At 50.0% G+C, this 17546-nt stretch overlaps 1 protein-coding gene across 6 annotated transcripts in view; it reads left to right on the top strand.

Moving 5' to 3' along the window:
* The window catches only part of ECE1 (endothelin converting enzyme 1), a 123098-nt gene that overhangs the window by 87536 nt on the left and 18016 nt on the right, over nucleotides 1-17546 (top strand). For 5 of the 6 annotated variants that reach the window (XM_032762626.2, XM_032762627.2, XM_032762628.2 and 2 more), the window contains 6 exons: nucleotides 228-419; nucleotides 6686-6828; nucleotides 10040-10154; nucleotides 12313-12423; nucleotides 13649-13747; nucleotides 14571-14648. In XM_032762626.2, the coding sequence (XP_032618517.1) occupies nucleotides 228-419; nucleotides 6686-6828; nucleotides 10040-10154; nucleotides 12313-12423; nucleotides 13649-13747; nucleotides 14571-14648 (738 nt within the window). Of the gene's footprint in view, nucleotides 1-227; nucleotides 420-6685; nucleotides 6829-10039; nucleotides 10155-12312; nucleotides 12424-13648; nucleotides 13752-14570; nucleotides 14649-17546 lie in introns of all 6 variants that reach the window. The other variant, XM_075060392.1, reaches the window with a different exon arrangement.

The following is a 17546-nucleotide window of genomic DNA, read 5'->3' as shown; positions in this document are numbered from 1 at the left end:
CTGTCCTCCAAAGCAGTTGCAATCCCTCCCAGTTTGGTATCATCTGCAAACTTAATAAGCGTACTTTCTATGCCAACATCTAAGTCGTTGATGAAGATATTGAACAGAGCCGGTCCCAAAACAGACCCCTGTGGAACCCCACTCATTTCCCTCATTTCTCATTCCCAGCCAGGAGCAGCAACTAACAGCAGGGTCAATCACCTTATCTTCTTCTCCCTGGCATCTAGGTGCTTACTGGGTACCTGAATTACATGGTGCAGCTGGGCATGCTCCTGGGAGGGGCAGATGAGGAGGCCACCCGGCAGCAGATGCAGCAGATCTTGGACTTTGAGACGGCACTGGCCAACATCACTATCCCTCAGGAGAAGCGCAGGGATGAGGAAGCGATCTACCACAAAGTGACAGCCGGAGAGCTCAAGGTAAAGGCGATAGCGGCACACATGCCTTGGGTGAGAGGCAAAGGCTGGCCCTTGGCGTAGTAGAGGTGGAAAGGCTCAGTTGGAGAATGGGGAAGGGGCTACATTAAGACCTTGATGCTGGTAGCCTGCCACTGGCAATGGAATAAGCTTTGCCAATACCAAAGTATTCCTACTGTGCTGGGGTGAGAAACACTATAGAACATGCACCATGCAAGCTGGGAACCACACTAGCAACTTCTGTTCTGTAATGGTTCAGAAACCAACCTGTTGATCATGTTCATGTGAACCTGTCTATGTCCAGAAGCAAATGTGACTGCTAGGCCCACCACTCCCCTGCCTTCCCATGCCTAGCAGAGCTCTGGTGTCAGCCCATAACCCTGGATCTGAGACTTTTCAGGGACCCTGCTCTCAGCAAACATTCTCACTGGCCCAGCTTGTGCCCAAGGCTGGGAAAGTAAAAAAAATAAAGCTGCCTCAATTCACAAAACAGCACTGAGCCCTTCTGGGAACCAAGCAACTTGTTCTGGAAGCTCAGTTTTAACTTGGGAACCTAACCGTAGGCACCTGTGTTTGAAATCCTGGGCCAGGGTGCTGTGATCTATTGCCCAGCATACTGCTGCTCCTAATCCCTGCTGCCCCATCAAGATCTAACTCACTGATCTCTGCTTTACTGGGTGAACAGCAAACATTTTCTCTCAAAGCTTCTCCATGCTGAGGGCCTGGCTAAATATATCAAACCCCCATGACTCTGGAGAGCATGACATTTCTCTCCATAGCGATTCTATGGAACATGTGGATTCGCTTAAGATTTTTACTTCATTTGAATCTACATTTACTTTCACATGTAGTGCCACTCCCTCCCCGCACGACCTGTTCTGTTCTTCCGATATATTTTGTACCCCGGAATGATTGTGTCCCATTGATTGCTCTCAGTCCACCAGGTTTCTGTGATGCCTATTATGTCAATTCCTCAAAGAGAGAATTCTACCAGGCGAAGTTTAGGCCTAGAGGAGCAGGAGCTGGTCCAAGAGGTAACTATAGCAGGACCACTTGGAAATAGTGACCATAATACAATAAAATTCAACATCCCTGTGGTGGGAAGAACACCTCAACAGCCCAACACTGTGGCATTTAATTTCAAAAGGGGGAATTATACAAAAATGAGAGGGTTAGTTAAACAAAGTTAAAAGATACAGTGACTAAAGTGAAATCCCTGCAAGTTTCATGGGCCCTTTTTAAAGACACCATAATAAAGACACCATAAAAGAGGCCCAACTTCAATGTATACCCCAATTAAGAAACACAGTAAAAGCACTAAAAAAGAGCCACTGTGACTTAACAAACCATGTAAAAGAAGCAGTGAGAGATAAAAAGACTTCCTTTAAAAAGTGGAAGTCAAATCCTAGTAGAGAGGCAAATAGAAAGGAGCACAAACACTGCCAAACTTAAGTGTAAAAAGTGTGAATAAGAAAAGCCAAAGAGGAGTTTGAAAGAACGGCTAGCCAAAAAACTCCAAAGTAATAACAAAATGTTTTTTAAGTACATCAGAAGCAGGAAGCCTGCTAAACAACCAGTGGGGCCCCTTGACGATCGAAATACAAAAGGTGCGCTTAAAGACGATAAAGTCATTGCGGAGAAACTAAATGGATTCTTTGCTTCAGTCTTCACGGCTGAGGATGTTAGGGAGATTCCCAAACCTGAGCCAGCTTTTGTAGGTGACAAATCTGAGGAACTGTCACAGATTTGAAGTGTCACTAGAGGAGATTTTGGAATTAATTGATAAACTCAACATTAACAAGTCACCGTGACCAGATGGCATTCACCCAAGAGTTCTTGAAAGAACTCAAATGTGAAGTTTGCAGAACTATTAACTATGGTTTGTAACCTGTCCTTTAAATTGGCTTCGGTAACCCAGTTGACTGGAAGTTAGCTAATGTAACAACCAATATTTAAAAAGGGCTCTAGAGGTGATCCCAGCAATTACAGAACCAGGTAAGTCTAATGTCAGTACCTGTGGCAAATTAGTCGAAACAATAGTTAAAGAATAAAATTGTCAGACACATAGAAAACATAAAACTGTTGAGCAATAGTCAACATACGGGTTTCTGTAAAGGGAAATCATGTGTCTTACTAATCTACTTAGAGTTCTTTGAAGGAGTCAACAAACATGTGGACAAGGGGATCCAGTGGACATAGTGTACTTAGATTTCCAGAAAGCCTTTGACAAGGTCCCTCACCAAAGGCTCTTACGTAAATTAAGCTGTCATGGGATAAAAGGGATGGTCCTTCATGGATTTGAGAACTGCGGTTAAAAAGACAGGGAACAAAGGGTAGAAATTAATGGTAAATTCTCAGAATGGAGAGGGGGTAACTAGTGGTGTTCCCCAAGGGTCAGTCCTAGGACCAATCCTATTCAATTTATTCATAAATGATCTGGAGAAAGGGGTAAAAAGTGAGGTGGCAAAGTTTGCAGATGATACTAAAACTGCTCAAGATAGTTAAGACCAAAGCAGACTGTGAAGAACTTCAAAAAGATCTCACAAAACTAAGTGATTGGCAACAAAATGGCAAATGAAATTTAATGTGGATAAATGTAAAGTAATGCACATTGGAAAAAAATAACCCCAACTATACATACAATATGATGGGGGCTAATTTAGCTACAACGAGTCAGGAAAAAGATCTTGGAGTCATCGTGGATAGTTCTCTGAAGATGTCCACGCAGTGTGCAGAGGCAGTCAAAAAGCAACAGGATGTTAGGAATCATTAAAAAGGGGATAGAGAATAAGACTGAGAATATACTTATTGCCCTTATGATAAATCCATGGTACGCCACATCTCGAATACTGTTAAGATGTGGTCTCTCACCTGCAAAAGATATTCTAGACTAGAAAGGCTCAGAAAGGGCACTAAAATGATTAGGGTTTGCGAGAGGGTCCAATGAGGAATAGATTAAAGAGGCTAGGAATCTTCAGCTGGGAAAGAGGAGAGCTAAGGGGGATATGATAGAGGTTATAAAGTATGAAGTGATGTGGAGAAAGTGGATAAGGAAAGTTATTTACTTATTCCATCATAAAGACTAGGGGTCAAAAATGAATTAATAGGTAGCAGGTTTTAAAACAATAAAAGGAAAGTTTCTTACACAGTCTACTCAGCTTGTGGAACTGCTTATTGAGAGGTTGGTTGTGAAGGCTGGGACTATAACAATGTTTAAAAGGGAACTGGATAAATTCATGGTGGCTAAGTCCATAAATGGCTATTAGCCAGGAAAGGTAAGAAATGGTGTCCCTAGCCTCTGTTCATCAGAGGATGGAGTTAGATGGCAGGAGAGAGATCACTTGATCATTGCCTGTTAGCTTCACTCCCTCTGGGGCACCTGGCATTGGCTGCTGTCGGTAGACAGATACTGGGCTAGATGGACCTTTGGTCTGACCCGGTACAACCGTTCTTATTTTCTTATGTTATGTTCTTAGGAATGCATCTGAGCTTGCTGCCTAGAGGACCATGCCTGTAGCCTCTTACCAGCACTCCACTCAGATCACCCAGTATTTGAAGTCTTCAAAGTGGCAGGTTCCCTGGTGGTGTAGGGCTAGGAGACTGGCCCTACGCAGCCCCCAGTACTGGAGTGCACTGGGTGTGGGGTGGGAGCCATGGCTGGAATGTGCTGCAGTCTGGTTATTCTGGCCTGCTAAATGACTCTATCTTTGACTCTCTTGCTCTGTGTGCATATTCTTCCTCTGATCTGCAACAGGTGACTTGGTGACATGCTGCCAGTATCGCACACTGTGAGTTGTGCTGTTTCTGCTGTTAACCCAGCCATCTGTCACTGGTTTAATTTAGAGGCAGCTGTTTGCACAGTTTTTCACATACTTGTGACAAGGATCACCTGTGATAACTGGGTGCTGCTGGAGGATCAGTATCTCCATGGCATCCCAAGACTAACTTCTTGGTGGCTGGTATCTGCCGGGTCCCTAAATCCTTCACCTGAAAGCCTGATGAGACACTGTGTATTAACACAGTGAGTGTACCAAGCTGGGCATGGCACTCTTCGGCAGTGAAACCACGCCAAGGGAGCTAGGCGCTAGGTGGGATTGCTATCTAGCGCTTCGCATTCTCAGAGGTTAGTGTCAATGTCCCAACTTGCAGATGTTGTTTGTCTCTGCCAGCATCTGCTGGGGAGTAGAAATATACAGGCATAGAAGATTTGGTTTCAAGCTTTTGTTACTAATAGCTGGGTACATAAAAGTGAGGATGTTGGGATTCCTCCAGCAGCCACAAGCTGCTCTGAGAAACAGTGAGGCCCAGAGAACTAGAACACAGGAGACCTGAGTTCTGTTCCCAGTGTAGTCAATGACCCATTGCATGACCTTTGTGCCTCAGCGTTGTCATCTGTACAAGGGAGATAATAATACTGACCTTCCTTTATAAAATGTTTTGAGATCAACAGACAAAAAGTGCTATAGAAGAGTGTAGGAGCTCCGGAACCCTCACTAATTCAGTGTGACTCTGTCCCCGCCAGGGGCTGGGCCACTCTAAAAGTTTGAGTCTGCTGCTGCGCTAAAAAAGATGCTCCTTTAACTCAGGTTGTAGAGGCTAGATTGCTTAGATGAAGAGATCCCAGGTTCCATCCCTACTAACGGTGCAGCTGGGGGCATCATTACAATTGTTATTCCTGGAGTGGGAAGAAGTTTACTCCACTTGTCATCTTGAGCACTCCGTTTAAACCATTCTGGATTTATTACATCTTTTTTTCCTTTTGATCGGTCAAGACAAGAAATAATTCTGTCCCCTTCAACCTCTAGGAGCAGGAGTTGTCAAGGGAACCTGACTGCAAATTCTGACTAACCCATTAGATTGAGGGTTAACTGTTGTCCTCATTCTTGAGGGATAATAGCTTGCATCTCTGCACGGAAAGGGTAGGCAGCTGGCTGAGCCTGGACATACAGGACCAATTTGAGTCATCAGTAACTTAGAGCAACAGCAATAAGTTATAAAACATCTGTCTTGCATGCAATGGCAGCGTGCTGTGGTCCATTCCTCACTGAAACTGCCTACCAGTTCAGGTTCCTCTAGGAGGAGTCCTGTGACCATAGCTAAAGACCTTTGAGCAGCCCAGTCCATCTGACTCTAACTGCAAGACGTGTTCTCAAAATAAGATCCCTCCACTGTTGACCTGACACAGCAGCTCTTTCCTCCCTCACTCACTTGGCTTCAGACAGACATCAGTGAAGCTGAAGGTAAAACACGTGCTTTAATTCATGCCTTTGGAGTGAAGGTGTGTTTAAAGGGCACATATAAGGGCACCTAGACAAATTAGAGGACTGGGCCAAAAGAAACCTGATGAGATTCAACAAGGACAAATGCAGAGTCCTGCACATAGGATGGAAGAATCCCATGCACTGCTACAGACTAGGGACGAAGTGGCTAGGAAGCAGTTCTGCAGAAAAGGACCTAGGGGTTACAGTGGATGAGAAGCTGGATATGAGTCAGCAGTTTGCCCTTATTGCCAAGAAGGCTAACAGTATTTTGGGCTGTATAAGTAGGGGCCTTGCCAGCAGATCGAAGGATGTGATCATTCCCCTCTATTCGACATTGGTGAGGCCTCTCATCTGGAGTACTGTGTCCAGTTTTGGGCCCACACGACTACAAGAAGGATGTGGAAAAATTGAAAAAAAAAGAGTCCAGTGGAAGGCAACAAATGATTAGGGGGCTGGAGCACATGACTTATGAGGAGAGGCTGAGGGAACTGGGATTGTTTAGTCTGCAGAAGAGAAAGAATGAGGGGGATTTGACTAGCTGCTTTCAACTACCTGAAAGGGGTTCCAAAGAGGATGGATCTAGACTGTTCTCAGTGGTACCTGATGACAGACAAGGAGTAAAATGGTCTCAAGTTGCAGTGGGGGAGGTTTAGGTTGGATATTAGGAAAAATTATTCAAGGAGGGTGGTGAAGCACTGGAATGGGTTACCTCGGAAGGTGGTGGAATCTGCTTTCTTAGCGGTTTTTAAGGTCAGGCTTGACAAAGCCCTGGCTGGGATGAATTAGTTGGGGTTGGTCCTGCTTTGAGCAGGGGGTTGGACTAGATACCTCCTGAGGTCCCTTCCAACCCTGATATTCTGTGATTCTATGATATAGCCAGAGATCTGAGCTGCCCTGCAGACCGGCCTTTGGGCTAACAGTCTGTCCAGGTAACATAGCCCTGTCTCTTGTGCCCTGTGTCTTATTGGGTGGGCAACATGTAGTTTTTTATCTCTGCCTCTCTTCCAGAACCTGGCGCCAGCTATCAATTGGATGCCTTTCCTCTCCACTGTGTTCTACCCGGTGGAACTCAATGAATCCGAGCCAGTGGTTATCTATGCCAAAGAGTACTTGGAGCAAGTCTCCAGCCTCATCCAAGCCACGGACAGATGGTGAGAGCTCTTACCTTTGAATGCCAATGCAGGTATAGGAAACAACTTGCAGAATCCAGTCCGCATACCAAGAAACACTTAGGGTGTGATAGTGTTATGCTCTGCAAAAGATGGGAATAACCTCTCTGTGATCTGTGTCGGTTGGCCCACTGAGCCACTAGGGGGCGGCAGGGAGCTCCTGCCTCACTGACCGTCCTGGGTCAGGCCTCTGTCACTGGGGAATTAGCAGAGGGAGGGGCACCGCGGCGCGTCCCTCGGGCAGGCGGGTGCCGGCGAGGGCACCGCGGCACGCCCCTCGGGAGTTCGCTACCCGAGGCAGGTTGTCCGGGGTACGGGAACGCAGGCCCACCCAACTCCACTGCGTTCCAGCCCAGGGCCCTGACAGCGGCGAGGCGAGGGTCCTGCCACTGGGTCACCGGGGTCCTTCCGCAACACGCTGACCAAATAGACTCACCACACTGTGCAGTTCTGTCCCTGGGCTCCTTCCTACCCGGTCTCTTCAGCGAGTCCCTCTGGGCCTTCCAGCACATCTAGGTATTCTGCTGGCAGCTCCAGCTCCCCCTCCACCTCAGGTTCCTCCAGGTACTCGGCGGCAGGCAGCCCTGGCAGGCCCTGTCCTTCCTCCAGGTCAGGTTTCTCCTGGTCCAGGGCCTTCCCTGGCCCAGCAGCAGGGTCTGAAGGGAGCAGCCAGCGGTCTGGGTCTGGGTCTGGGTCTGCCTCCCTCCCTGGTGCTGCTCTGACTAGACTAAGGGCCCCACCCTTTGTACTTCCTGATTCACCCCCAGTGGCTCTTTACTCTCAGTTTCAGAGGGAAGCCTCCCTGGCTCCCTACACCCTCCACCAATCACATGTCTCCCACATCAGAGGGGGCTTATGGAGCAAGGTGCCACTCGGGTATGTCTATATGTACAGCAGCAGAGCTGTACCAATACGGCTGCAGTGCGTCTGGTGAAGAGGCTGTATGCCGACGGGGAAGCTCTCTCCCGTTGACCAAAAAAACCCACCTCCGCAAGCTGCAGAAGCTATTTCATCAGGAGAAGCTCTCCTATACCCTTAGGCTATGTCTACACTAGAGACTTTATAGCGGCATAGCTACACCTCTCTTAAGATCTCCCGTATAGCTGCGCTGGGACTATGGGAGAGAGCTCTCCCATCAACATAATTAATCCACCCCCAACGCGTGGCAGTAGCTATGGTGGTGGGAGATTTCCTACTGACATAATGCTGTGCACACTAATGCTTATGCCAGCATAATTTATGTTGCTCGGGGCGGGGGGAGGGGAGTATACACTTTCCTGAGTGACATAAGTTTTGCTGACAAAAGTGGTAGTGTAGAGACAGCCTTAAATCTCCTGCCATACCCAAGCACTCCCTCAGGGATGCTGGGTTTATCCACACTTGAAATGCTACAGTGACATGGTTTTGCCGCTGTAGTACTTCAGTGCAGACACTACCTACAGCAACAGCAGGGGTTCTCCCATTGGTGTGAGTAATTCACCTCTTCCGTTGACCTAGCACTGGCTACACTAGGGTTTGGGTTGGCTTAACTGTGTCGCTCATGGGTGTGGATTTTTCACACAGCTGAGTCAACCTAACTTTGTAGTGTAGACCAGGCCTTGGACAGCCAGAGGTAGTCTTGGAACCCAGGAGTCCAAGTGCAGCTGTTCACAGTGCTGCCAATGCATCTGACTGCTGTTTGCATCAGGAGTCCATGTTTGGGGGAGGGGGACAGGAAAAGCCAGTTCCTGGAATAGAGACTTGCATATCAAGAGGTATAGACTGCCGAGCTCAGGTCCCCAGCTTTGCCTGATGGCCTGTGCTGAGAATGGCAATGTAGGGTATACACCCAGCATACAGCCTTTGCATGCCCACCGGCTTTGAGACACTGTAAGTCAGAGCAGAATCCCTCTTTTAGGGCACCAGATACTGTGCCAGGGCACCCAGTGCTCCCACCCTCTTTGCTTTTGCTGTAGTAGAGAGAGCCTAAAACACATGCCCTTGTATGAGAGGTCTGATATGAAGCCTGAATTAAAGTAGTGGGCAAGTTTTGCTGATATAAAGCAAAGTTAGCAAAAATCAGACTGTAAACAGATGTCAGGCTCTGTCTGCGTGCAAGTTCACAGAATCTGGCAAGAACAGAGATGATATTGCAAAAACACGCACATTCCTGAGAAATGCTAGGCACAGGACACTCACACAAACACATTCTAAAAGGGTGATACTAGAACACCCCATACCAAGTATGATACTAACACGCCCACCCCGCAAAGATAACGAGAACACCCTGACCCCTCCTAAAGATAAGGGTCAGGATGACAGTGTGATGGATAGAGATGTTTTGATCAAACTAACCATGCCCAAGGGGCAATACGTAACTTGTTTGTATTGGTGTATAAAGTGGAGTCTCGGAGGGAGTGTCTTTGGCCAGCCTAGGAGACCGTGGGAAATCCCGCAACTGACTGAGTTGCGTCCATTGTCACGGGGATACATGTGCTAGAGTAACCGTAGACATTAATTCAGGGAGCTAGGACCGTGCTTTGTCAGCAATAAACCTGACCGAGTACCTTTGTACCTTAACGGATCTTGTGGTCCTTGGGCAGTTCAATCGAGGTCTGCTGTGCCAGCTGTCTATGCAGAGGTGGAATGGCACAGAGAAAAAACACACACGCAGCCAAATATCTGACTACAGATGTGAAGACCTTCCTTGGAAACATCCTGTGTGGTTTATTTGAAGTGTTTTAATCTCTCCATCCATACACAGCAGTGTCTCCACCCCTTTACACATCATATCTCAACTTTCTAACCTCTTCTCCAAAAGGGAGGGCAGGGAACTAGTGTCTCCTTCCAGAGAACTCCCCTTGGTCAGGCCCTGCTAGCTGCTATTTCTTCTGCTTCTCCTCCCATTGCACTTCCTTCTTGTGCTTTTTTATCCAGTCTCCTTGTTAATGGGCTAATTAGCTCATTAGCTTCCCTGCCCCAGTCTGATCTGTTAATGAGGAACTCCTCTCCTTAATCAGGCCCTGCCAGTGGGCCTGAAACAGTGACCAGAAAGCTGGTGGGTCAGTGGCTGATTCCCAGCACTGTCACAGGTACCAAATGGCTGACCCCGTTGTGGACCAGAATGACAAAGGTCGGGGGGACTCGACTCCAGAGAACAGTTGGGAACTTCCATGTTTTGTAGAAAATCTTTTTATTCTCTCTTCCATTGCAGCCTCCTGAACAGCTACATGATCTGGAACCTGGTGAGGAAAGCCAGCTCCTTCCTGGACCAGCGCTTCCAGGAAGCAGAGGAGAAATTAATGGAAGTCATGTATGGGACCAAGAAGGTGAATCTGTGGGGGAACGGGAGATGAGAGAGAAACTACATGACAAAACACGCATCGCTACCCAAGATAGTCTCCAGTCCCCACCCCAAATCACTGTGCCTCCTAGCTTAAAATCTTCCAGGCTGCTCTCTTTCAGCCTAGCGGGTCACTCCAAAGGGCTCCCACTTCCCATGTGATGGAGGTGCCCCACACAGCTTCATCCATACATAGGAGGAGACATTGGCTTTCCGTTTATGTGAGGTTGCCCTTCTGATTTGGTAGGGCCACAAGCTGTTGGCCTGGAGGGAAGGAGAGAAATTCCTCCCCACTGCAAGAAGGCCTGGCACAGGGCAGTTCCCTGTTGCTGGCCCAAGAGCTGCAGAGTTTGGGTGGGGTGCCTGGCCCCATACAGTCACTTGCCTTGCCTCTGCTTTAGGCCACCCTTGTTTCACTAAGGACCAGCGGAGGCTACCTCAACCATTCCACAATGGATCCATCTCTCCAAAGGCCAGTGGTGTCCCCACCCACTGCACTGAGCTCTTTGTGAAGTGGGGGAGGCTTCGCACAGAACTGCCAAACGCCACTGTAAGAGTGCAGTAGGATTGCTCCCTCCTCCAACCAGCCTGTGAAATGGTTCCTGGAGCCTTGACTTCTTCCCAGGCAAGCGGTTAGGACCAGATGCCTGGAAAGAGGGAGTCTGGCCCAGCCTGTCTGAGCTGCACTTCCATCCAGGATCACCTGGGTGACTGCTTTTATCATGCTGAGATAAGAGCAGCCTCTGAATCACAGGAAATGGGCTCTCACTGCACTCGAACTAGCTGCTGGGATTGGTTTTGTCTGCACCTCTGAGGGGGAGGAGATGGCAAGAAGGGGAGCCTCTGGGCCTAATGTGGCCCTGGGGGCAGGCAGTCACCCAGTCCCATGGGGAGGGAGGGAGGAATGGGACAGCAGGGCATAGAAATGACCATCTCAGTGGAGTGAAAGAGAGGTCTTAACAGGCTTGAGTGATGGGAGTATCTCTCTGAAACCCTTGTGACTAAAGTAAGGGAGAGTGGGAGGTGAGATCCCCTCTGCTTCTTATAGGCCCGCCGACAGTGGGGGCCAAAGGGAACAATTGCCCAGGGCCTGGGCGATTTAAAAGGGCCCAGGAGTCCCTGGACGTTGCCGCCAGCAGCACAGCAAGCCTAAAGCAGGCTTTTGCCCACCCAGAAGTGGCTGGCGTCCCTGCAGGCCCTGGGGAAGGGGGTCTTTGCACGCTGCCCCCGCCCTGAGTGCCAACTACATAGTGCCCATTGGCTGGGAACTGTGGCCAATGGGAGCTGCAGGGGTGGTGCCTGCAGGCAGCAGTGTGCGGTGACATCCTGGACCCCCCACCTAGAAGCCACTGCCAGAAAGGTGTGCTGGTCATTTTTGGGAGCTACCCGAGATAAGCGCTGACCCCTTGACCCTCCTCCTGAACCCCAACACCCTGCCCCAGTCTAGAGCCCACACCCAAACTCCCTCCCGGAGCCCGACCCTGCACCCCCTCCGGCACTCAAACTCTCTCCCAGAGCCTGCACCCCAACCCCCTGTCCCAACCTGGTGAAAGTGAGTGAGGGTGGGGGGATGGAGTGAGCGGGGGGCAGGGCCCCGGAAAAGGGGCAGGATAGGGGCGTGGTTTCAGGGTAGGGAAGGGGTAGGTGATGGGACAATGTCTTTGGGTTTGCGCGATTAGACAGTTGGCAGCCCTACCAGGCAGGCATGTGGAAGCCCTGGCCGTGCCAGAAGAGCTTGCCCAGCAGCGCAGCAGGCAGCTCACTGGGCACTAGCCAACACAGACGCTGCACTGCCCAAAAGTCAGGTGGACCGCATCTGCGTGGGCATGGCTTCTGCATGCGTTGGGGCCGATTGGCTGTTCTGCCCTGGGGCCTGGAATTGCTGTCAGCGGGCCTGGCTTGGGTAAGCAGTATTTCTTCCCCACACACACGCACAAGTGCCATTCTGTCCCCACACACAGAACCCCTGCTTCTGTGCCCCTCCTTCCCTGGCTTGGCTCAGCAGCACCCCAAGTTCCTCCTCCTCCTTAGCTAGTGCACTGAAAGCACCCTCTCCCAGCCCCATGTCAGAGGCCTCTCTGCACAGAGCTGTGTCTGGCAGGGTGCAGGAGTGACTGGTTTAATCTTCTCTTCTCCCCCTACAGACCTGTCTGCCACGCTGGAAGTTCTGTGTCAGCGACACCGACAACAGCCTGGGCTTTGCGCTGGGAGCCATGTTTGTTAAAGCCACTTTTGCAGAGGACAGCAAGAAAATAGTACGTCCCCACCTCCCACTGGATTACAGGGCTGGCTCGCAGGCCAGTGGGGAGTGAATCTAGAGCCAGATTGATTTACTGTCTCTCGAATCAGCTTGCGTGTGAAAGTGAAGCTCCCCCAACATGGTGTTTAAAGCTTCAAACAATAGCACAGTATGGACCCCATAAATGCCTCTGGAAAACCTGTGTCTGGGGGTGGAGGGAAGGGGTTGATGTTGTGCCCTGAATCAGTCACAGCTCCAACTAACTGCTGCCTAGCCTCCGCCACTACCAAACCTACTGTATAATGGGGGAGAAGGGAAATCCCTGTATTTCTATAGCACTTCACAGGGAGCTCTGGCCATTTTCTAGATGGGGAAACTGAGGTACAGAGGGACATGACTGGCCCAAGGTGACACAGTGAGTTAGTAACAGAGCTGGAGCAGAGTCTAGATCCTCTGGCTCCTAATTCTGTGCACTATCCAGTGCTCCATGTCACTTCTTGGGAGAACTCGCAGCTCTTCTATTTGGAAAGGGACCGTCTATCTCATCCCCAAACTATCCAGTGCATCAGACTGAGCACATTGTCCCAAATGGACATGTCTGATTGTCATTACATGCTGCAGGGTTACAGGCCATGCTTTTGAAGCAGATCTCACCAGAGCTGGAGAGGCTGCAGGCTTAAGGCTCCCTCCATAATGTCTCTTATGGTTTCAGTCACCTGCTTAACTCTCCTCATCCTTACAGCCTCCTGGCTAGATGATCAAAACCCACCTTCTTTCTCTGACCTACATTTGTCCTCCTTTTGGCAGAGCCCAGCATACACATGTACATCAGCATACACACGTACACCAGCCCAGCATACACACGTACACCAATGGCGCTTGAGCCAACATGACCTTCTTGTCTCCTGCAGTGCCCAGAGGCATCCTCCCATCAGCAGCAGCTCTGCTCTGGGGGGAGCATTTGCTTCTCTGCCGCTACGTGTGGGTCCCAAACAAAAAACAAACCACTAATTCATCGTTGCAATCTACCAGCTTCAAAGTAGGTCATATTTTTTAGGAGTGAATCGGGGACAGCACCCTGACCCTCTGGGCCCTTCACATCCTGTCTACAGCCGGGTGAGGTGGGGGTTGTTTCTATCTCTCCACAGCTATTTTAAGAGACTTTTGCTTAGTCTTTGATCCTGTTGAGCAGGGTGAATGTTTTGGCTTCCAGCTGACACAAGACCTCTGATTTTGTCTAGGCAGAGGAAATGATTACAGAGATTAAAACTGCCTTTGAGGAAAGCCTGGCCACTCTGCAGTGGATGGATGAAGAGACGAGGCAATCTGCCAAGGAGAAGGCTAGTGGTGTCTAAGCAAGGCACAGTCTGCACCTCACTCCATGCCTTGGGGGAGCTCTGTACAGCCCCTAGCATTTCCATCATGAGATTGTTTCCAGCAGATCCTGGCATTTTCCTTTTGCCACCTCAGAGCTGGGGAGCTCCTATATTAATTTTTCAGTAGTTACTACCTATCCTTGACTGTTTCTTTGCTAGCCTGCGGGGGTCCAGGGCCATGATCGTCTAAGTACCGTGGCATCTTAAGACTCATCACAGACTAACAAACTAGGCCATTATTCTGTGTATTCCGTGGGTGTGCACTGCTGGGATATGTCCCTAGGGGACAGCTCTGTCATGTGAGAGCACAGTCTTTGAGCTTTATTTCTTGCCCTTTCCCATTGTAAATCCCAGTAACCCAAGATTTGTGATCCCATAAATGTGTGTAGACCTCTCTGCCTAACAAGGCTGGGCTCCAGTAGGTGACACATGGAAAAGACTCAAAATGAGGGAGATACCAGTTATTCGTGCAAGAAAGTTAAAAATGCTGTGGGATCCCTTCCATCCATGCAATGCTCCTCTCCGTGGCTGGTTCCAGGAGCCTGCATTTCTGATGCAAATAATTTTCAGCGATAAAAGTGAGTTGTGGGGAGTGACATCAGATCTGGATGGAAAGTAAGGAACTTGAGATTACCATGTGTGACAGCCCTTGGAATTAGAGCCCTGTGGCCAAGCTGGACTCTTTCCCCACCTACCCTCCACAAACCCACGGGATGTGCACAGATCAGAGGAACAGCCTTATGTGACCCTTATAAATTACTCTTCTCTCTTTCCAACTTCAACCCAGGCAGATGCAATCTATGACTTGATCGGCTACCCCAAGTTTATCCTGGATCCCAAGGAGCTTGACAAGGTGTTTCATGATGTGAGTTGACTGGCTACATACCCTCATGTCTGAGTTCCCTCTACTGCTCCACTCTTGCCCCCTATTGTAAGAATCCACTGGGGAAACTGCCACCTCATGTTAAATTCTGATACAGTAGCCCTCTCACAAAAGAACAAGAGTACTTGTGGCACCTTAGAGGCTAACACATTTATTTGAGCATAAGCTTTCGTGGGCTAGAACCCACTTCATTGGATGCATGCAGTGGAAGATACAGTAGGAAAATATAAATATACACAGAGAACATGAAAACTAGACACCATAAATTAGGCTTGAATAAAGACTGGGAGTGGATGAGTCATTACATAAAGTAAAACTGTTTTCCCATGCTAATTCCCCCCCCCCGCTTCTCACACCTTCTTGTCAATGGTCGGAAATGCACCATCCTGATTATTACTACTTTTTCTTTCTTTTTTCTTCTGCTGATAATACCTCATCTAATAGCTAACCTTAATTAATTACCCTCAGTTCAGTTGGTATGGCAACACCCATTTTTTCATGTTTTCTGTGTATATATATTTTCCTACTGTATCTTCCACTGCATGCATCTGATGAAGTGGGTGTCACGGAGTCACCGGGCGATGCTCTGGAACTGCTCCCCACAAAGCCAGTCAGGACTTTGGGGAGCCTCCTCTCCCTTGGAGCAGACTTGTTCAGGGCAAGAAGCTCACACGTCTTCACCTCCTGGGTCTCTCCTTGGAGCATTCAGCATCCTCTTGCCCTCATGGGCTTCCCACAGCGAGCCCACCCAGGCGGGGTCCTGGGGAAGCCCACAGGTGTCTGCACCCCACTTTGCAGTCAGACGTGACTCTCAGCCAGCAAAACAGAGGTTTATTCGATGACAGGAACAGGGTCTAAAACAGAGCTTGTAGATACAGCGAACCGACCCCTCGGCCGGTCCATTCGGGGGCAGTGAGCCAGACCCTCAGTCTGCACTTCACTCCTTGTCCCAGGCGCTCCACTAACCAACCCCTCCGCCCCTCCTCTCTCCTCATGCTCCTTTTCCCGGGCCAAGGAGGCTCACCTATCCCTTTGTCTCCAACACCTGCACCTTGGCAACTTGCAGAGGAGGGCCCAGGCATCAGTTGCTAGGATACAGAGTGCCAGGCATTAGGTGCACTGGCCCTTTGCTCTGCCAGATACTTAAGAACTGCCTAGGGGACACTGAGGCACCAACACAGTATTCAGAGCAAACATTAGGAACAGTCCCAGTTCGTCACATCGGGTTTTAGCCCATGAAAGCTTATGCTCAAATAAATTTGTTAGTCTCTAAGATGCCACAAGTACTCCTTGTTCTTTATGCTGGGTTAAGTATCCACCCCAGTAAATGTGCATTGCAGCAGCCCAGCCTCAGGCGAGCAGCACAAGGATTGTTGGTTGGCTCCATGTCTGATAGGGAAACATGTAGCATACTGGGTAATTTTGGCCACTACTATAAGCTGAGCATCCTGGAGAGGATTCTGAGCCACTGAGAGCCTGGTTTTCTGCCAATAGAAAGTTGGCAACCCTGCCAGCAGTTTCTCTCTCATGGGACTGAGCCCAGCTCCCCACTCGCGGCACTGCGATCTGGTGTGAGGGGGTGCAGCACCATTCAGGTTTGGCCCAGCCACACCTCTATGATGATGGGAGGGAGGCTGAGCCAAATCTGAGTGAATGCCAGGGTTGCAGTGCCAAGCAGCTGGATGAGCCATGTCACAGCACCTGGAGTGGAGAGCTGGGCCCAGCCCAAGAGGACAGGAGCTGCCCCAGCCAGATGAGTGCAGGGTGGGTTCGCTCGCCCGCCTTGTTTGAAAATTCGTGTCATCCACCTTTTGTCCAGTGTATAATATTCTTAGAAAGGCACCACACATACACCGCAAGGCAACTGCCCCTCTCCCTGCCTGGAAAGCACTGGTTCTAGCCAGTTCTGGACGTGATCAGCACCATCTCAGTCTTATTTGGGTTGGGGTTGAACTAGCCATGACACAGCTGTCTTGGTCAGCAGTTCTCAAACCGCAACCCAGTTAGCACACAGCTGCGGCCTACCTCAGCTGTGTGCTAAAGACTGCGGGCTCCAAGCTAGTGGCGGGCTCCTGGCTGCCAGGTCCTGGCTGCCCTGACAGGCTGTGGGCTCCAGGCTGCCCTGACGCTCTCCGGGCTCCCAACTGGGCTGCCCTGCTGCACAGCAGGCTCAGGGATCAGGGATCCTGGCTACCACTGGCCCTGCATGATGGGGCTCAGGGTCCCAGTGGGGTCCTAGCTGCCCCCCCCCCCACCTTGATGGGGCTCAGATTCTGGGCAGCCGGCTGCCACCTGGCCCCCTGCAGTGGGGCTCAGTCTCCCGGCTCCCTTGCCACACAGCGGGGCTCAGTGTCCAGACTCCTGGCTCCCCTCCCACCCGGCAGGCTGCCAGCTCCCCTTCCTGTTGGCAGGCTCCGGGGTCTGGGTCCCTTTCCCCTGCCCAGCTCTCTGCTCCTGGCCCACTCTGTGGAGGGTCTCTGGAGGACACTGAGCATAGGGGTTTATGGGTGGGGGGCACAGTGGTTCTCAACCTGCGGCCCAGCTAACACTTTGTGGGCTGCATATAAATAGGTTGAGAACCACTGGTCTAGGTTGTCCCCACAGTCAATGAGTGAACTATTTGGTCAGGGCTTGCTGGGAAGAGAGTGGAACTGGGTGTTATCTGCCTATGGACAGCCTGGAGTCTGCAGTGTTTCCTCATGTATGACCAAACATTGGCATTAATAGGAACAGGGTGAGACTGAGTCCTGAGGGACACTGTATGTTAGGTGCCTAGAGACAGAAGAACAGCTGCCCATTGCAAACCTTTGAGACCTGTATGCAAGGTACAGATGCCACTCTGCAATGCACTCAAATACTGTACCGATGGGCACTGTGTGA

Source organism: Chelonoidis abingdonii, chromosome 23 (assembly GCF_003597395.2).
Source record: "Chelonoidis abingdonii isolate Lonesome George chromosome 23, CheloAbing_2.0, whole genome shotgun sequence".
Lineage (NCBI taxonomy): Eukaryota > Metazoa > Chordata > Testudines > Testudinidae > Chelonoidis > Chelonoidis abingdonii.
Note: the sequence above shows the minus strand (reverse complement) of the source record. Positions and strands in the feature narration are given on the sequence as shown.